This window comes from Aphis gossypii, chromosome X (genome assembly GCF_020184175.1).
Source record: "Aphis gossypii isolate Hap1 chromosome X, ASM2018417v2, whole genome shotgun sequence".
NCBI classification, from domain to species: domain Eukaryota; kingdom Metazoa; phylum Arthropoda; class Insecta; order Hemiptera; family Aphididae; genus Aphis; species Aphis gossypii.
The window spans coordinates 12,566,707-12,571,975 of NC_065533.1; the positions used below are offsets into that span (position 1 = coordinate 12,566,707).

The 5,269-nt window shown below is 27.1% G+C and overlaps 1 protein-coding gene across 1 annotated transcript in view; it reads left to right on the top strand.

The window, feature by feature from the left end:
• LOC114126088 (early endosome antigen 1-like) overlaps window positions 1–4,198 on the top strand; it is a 32,851-nt gene extending 28,653 nt beyond the window's left edge. The window contains exons 11-16 of the mRNA XM_050205906.1: window positions 21–143; window positions 226–336; window positions 795–935; window positions 1,043–1,143; window positions 1,201–1,450; window positions 3,987–4,198. Of these exons, the coding sequence (XP_050061863.1) occupies window positions 21–143; window positions 226–336; window positions 795–935; window positions 1,043–1,143; window positions 1,201–1,450; window positions 3,987–4,088 (828 nt within the window). The 3' untranslated portion in view covers window positions 4,089–4,198. The remainder of the gene's footprint in view (window positions 1–20; window positions 144–225; window positions 337–794; window positions 936–1,042; window positions 1,144–1,200; window positions 1,451–3,986) is intronic.
• The last annotated feature ends 1,071 nt before the right edge of the window (window positions 4,199–5,269 follow it).

The window sequence follows — 5,269 nt, forward strand, 5'->3', positions numbered from 1 at the left end:
GTATTAAAATAAAATTATAGGAGTCCGATTTGGATGGTTTTAAAGATTTGATAAATGGTTTAAACAAAAACAACGAAGATATCGAGACAATGGAATTGATCATCAAAGAGCGTAGTAATGAAATTAATGATTGCAATGAAAAGGTACGTTCTAAATTAATTTTTAACATCAAGTATAATTTATGAGTTATACTACATTATTTTTATATACTTACCATGTATTAAGTTAAGACGAGTACAACTTGAAACTCAAGATATTACTCAAAAAACACAAAAGTTAGAAGATGCAATGAAAAATTTATCAAATGATTTCAATGAATCGTATAATAAATTAGAAGTAATATTTTAAATAAAAATGTTAAATATGTCATACCATAATTATACCTACATTGTCTTACCGTTTTAAAAAGGCAAATATCAACCGATTAATACTTTTATCAAACAACACTCATTATTTTAAAACATTAATCTAATTTTAACTGATCAGTATTGTTGGATAATAGAATCTCCCCGTATACAATTATACCTAACACACTATTCATTATACATATACTGAATTCAATATACATATCAAGTAAATAACAGTCAAGGATATTCGCACTGAAACCATAATCACCAGACATCGTGTAGGAATTATATGCAATTTATAATTTAAATAATAAAGTTTATACCTGGCTTACATTTGTATTTATTAATAATTATGATATAGATGTTTTTATGCTTTAATGATTTTTTAATAAAATATTATATTAGACCAGAAAGTTAAATAAACGTAAATATTGTATTTATGCATAGTTAGTGTATAAAGAACAGTTAGAGGAAATGCTGGCACTGCCGAAAGTTTTGAAAGAAACACACATTAAGCTACAAGAAGAGACTGACCTTAGAGTATTGGCAGAAGAAACAATGCATAAGCTTGAACGCGATATCAAACAGGTAAAATAATACTTTTAGTAATTAATATTGTTTTAAAATGCACTGTGATGAATCATTGCCATTTTGTATAGTATTCGTAGTGTAATACAATAGTATTTTTTATTAAGGTGGAAAGTTTGAATGATGCAAATAAAAACGATGATAAGACAATGAATCAAGCAATTAAAGACGAACAATTAAAAATCGAAGCCGAAATTAAAGTTATTGAGTATATGCATTTACGAGTTAGTCATTCATCGGATATTTTAATGTAAATTATTTTCAGATCTAAATTAAAATCTCTTGAAGAAAACATCGAGATAGCTGCAAAATGCTTAGATAAAGAAACTCAGGAATTAAATGCAGTAAATCTTCAAATTCAGGATGCTACTGCAGAAAGTACAAAACACATAAACGCATTCAAACAATTTTCTGAAATACATTTAAAAAGAATAGTTGACGACTTACATAGATTGAAAGAAATTTATGTAGAATCACAAAGCAGAGAGTGTTCAAAATTTCTCGTTAAAAAATCGGTATGGATGACCTTAGAATATCCAAGTTGGAATATGATTACTTGAAATCCTTATTTTTAACTACACTTTAAAATATACTTTAAACAGTTAAAACAATGGTGAGGTTGAGTTTGGTAGTCTTACTTAATTTAAAAGTTTTGAAAATTTAAGGTATAATGCCACACACATCTGGCTTAAATGAAAACATATAATTTATTATTTCATCCACTAGAATGCTATCTTAATGCTCTTGTAATTTTATTACCATCATTATAGGAAAGTATTTTAGTGTTAATATATTTAGTATATTTTAGTATTATAAATGTAATATTTAATTAATTTTTTGTTATTTTTATTTATGTGAATTGATTAGCTAATGGTGAGTAATATTAAATATTTTACCTACTTTTTAGTACTAGATTTTCTTGATTTTCTTCAGTCTAATGGATGCTTTTCAAAAGTTTAAAACTCAAATTTATGAAGTGTATGAATCAGAATTTAAAACATTATTTCTTATATAATATATAATATACAATATACATGTTGATAGTTAGGAAAGTTTTTATTTTAAAAGGGATCTCAGAGGATGCAATCTATATTTCACTTGATGTATTTTTGTTCTTTATATGTGAGCTTAAGGTTTTTTTTTTGCTGAGAAATGCATTTGTTGTTAAACCTAGCCTGTGGAAATCGGATTTACTCATTATAAATTTACTCGAGTGGACTTGTTTTCATTCATTTTTATGTTTCACTGATTTGTTTATAAGTTTATCATCATTCATTACGTTTGGAGTGTTTTGTGTCGGCGTCGTTCAAAACTGCACATTTATAATTTATAACCACACATTTAACACCGTTCAACACCACATACATTTGATTAACAATTAAAAATTAAACATTTATTGATGTAAAATATAAATCATCATTAAATAATTTAATAAACAAGATTTTATAATTTTACCCATCAATACAATAGGAGTATAACAAAAACAATAACTTACTTAATGAAAAAAAAAATTTTAATTGTAATAAATTTACATCCTCTTATTTTCGAATTGTTTATCAAAGTTATTACATTGCTTATGAAACGATTATGTAAATTAATTTTTTTTTATCCTTACATAAAATCTCGAAAGTTGGATATTGTGATTTTTGAAAAATGTATGGATTATTGATAAATATTAGTGTATGTGGCATTGAATGGTATACATTTGAGAAAACTGTGCAATTTTAAACAACGACCTTTTTTTGTTCACAGTGAGCATACTTCGATTAGCAATTACAATATGTACACCTATATCTGTAGTTTTTGGCACCTTTGACTCCATCTGGAGTGAAGTTCTTCTATTTAAATTTTGAATAACATAATGTGAATGAAAATTTCTGGGTTATTTGATGACGGACTTTTGTGAACGATAAATTGTAGGAACGAAATGCTGGGTTGATTATTTTTTATAATTCTAACATTTCTAACCGAGGACTTAATAATGATTGAATAAATTATAGACTTGTTTGAAGGTTTGAGATATTAACTAGCTGTTGATAAAATAAGAATTATATATAAATACTTGCATACATTTTTAAAGATTTGAGTCTATATTAGAATAAATTCGATTTCGAATTGCGAAAAGCTGTGTATGAATAGTTTGGGGTGAATATATGTGTATTGTTACGTTGAGATTTATAAAATATAACGGATTTATTAAAGTCCTATTTTACATATAAAAACAACTTCATTACTGTTTAGAGCGTATATTGACTGATCGAACAATTCCTGTCAACTTCAATCAGTACGCTTCAATGTTCTTTATCAAATTTTTATATTTGAAAATGTTCAGGTAACCTTAGGTACAGGGTTTTTAAATACTAGACTCAATAACCTAACTCATTCATTTTTCTTCTTCTATTTTCAATTTTTGATACTTATATTTGAATGGGTTTAATTCAAAATATCTATAGTTTTACTATGTAAAATTACTTTAGTTTGTCACAGTGGCATAATTATTTTTTTCACAACAAATTGATAACACTTGGCCATTCACTTGCTTGGACTGTTTAAATTTGAAATCCTTCATATTTCTCTATGTAAAACTACGTCCTAGAACAATAAATTGTAAGCAGCTTGTTGAGTTTAAGAGTGTATACTAGGGATCTTAACCTTTTTAGATGGTTGGGGCCATCTACTTTTTTTTAAATCTAGCTGGTCGTATTTGTAGTAAAATTATATACGAGTAATTATAAGATATGTTTAAAATATATTCTAAAGCCTCTAACAATGACATACCGGGAATTGTTTGAAGACCCTTTATTTAAAGTTTAAGTTAGAGGTAGCCCTAACCTGTATTTCCCATTGCACTACTATATGTTTTGTTATTTATTACAAATAGATATCAAAACTATACCTTAAAAACAAAAAACTTCAAATAACTATCATTTCAAAACTAAGCTGGACCATTCTAACTTCACCTTGTTTTTCACTAAGTCTAAATACCTAAAATTAAAACAATATTGATGCCTGATAATATATTAATAATAATATATTTATTTGTTTATTCAGTTTATGGATCTTCTTAAAGACAATATAACATCGATTTATAAGAACGTGGAGATATGTAAAATAGAAATTCGTATTCTTTTGGAACAGTTAAATGAACCATAACATGTCACCATGACCTTCATATTGAGAAAGTTGGGAAAATATTTTAGTCCGTTTTCGATGAAGTTAAAATAGTTTTTGTGAAAAATTAAAAGAGCAATAGTATTTAGTAATTAGACGTATACAGTAATAGTTATTTATATTTTAGGTTCTCGGTAAAAATAAAAAAAACATTGTTAAACTTAAGAACTGAAAGTAATCAGGGACTACAATGAAGAAAGTTTGGCCTGGATGAGATGTGCTTGCTACACGAAAGTATTCGTTGCATCGTTGCATCTGCATATAATATCAAGGCCTTAATTAAATAAATATCGATAATGGCCGACTAGATTCTCCCTGCATGTCTTTTTGACCTATTGATTCTTGCATGGTCTTCCATGAATGTTATTGTCCCGTTTCTTATGTATTGATCCTGGACTAAAGTTATATCGACTTTGTTTGAAAGGTCATGGTTTTTGTAGGACCATTACTTGTCATTTTATGATGAAGAAGGTAACGACAAGTCTACAGTCGCTGCATCACTACCACTGTGGACCCCAAAACCACTCGTGTGGTAGTATTATTTTAGCACACAAAACTCATACAATTCTTTGAGAGGTTATCTTCTTGCATTTTATTCCTCCCGTCAGGTTACTAGTTTAAGAATTCTTTGGTTCTCCGTCCCGTAATGGGCGTCTAAAATAAGAATATCTAGTATTTAAGAGAGGCAGATCTTTACGAAGAAAAAAAATGTCAGACCTTAAGTAACTAATTTAACTTTTAAGTGATTAACTGGTCAAAATTTAACAATGTGCCAAATTATTTTAGAAAAGTGATTTGCACTGTATTTAAATTTCACCCTAGGTTTTTTTGATGCAAGTAATTATATTTTTTAATTAACTGTAAACCTGATTTCTATAAAAAGACTTAGGTGATAATTAGTGACATTAAATTTAATTAAATATTAACAGGCCAAGCTTTTATCTCGTTTAAGTTACTTTGAAATAGATGACGATCTATTATTTGCAGATTTTCAAAAACAGCTTTCATTTATAAGCAAATAATAGAAATTTACTATTAGGTACAAATAAATCTATAACCGCGTATTATTCATTAAAAATTTTAATTTTGTAAAAAAGTTATGTAATATGGTCTATCCTCATTAAGTTAGTTATTTCACAAAAATAAATATACCACTTCATAAA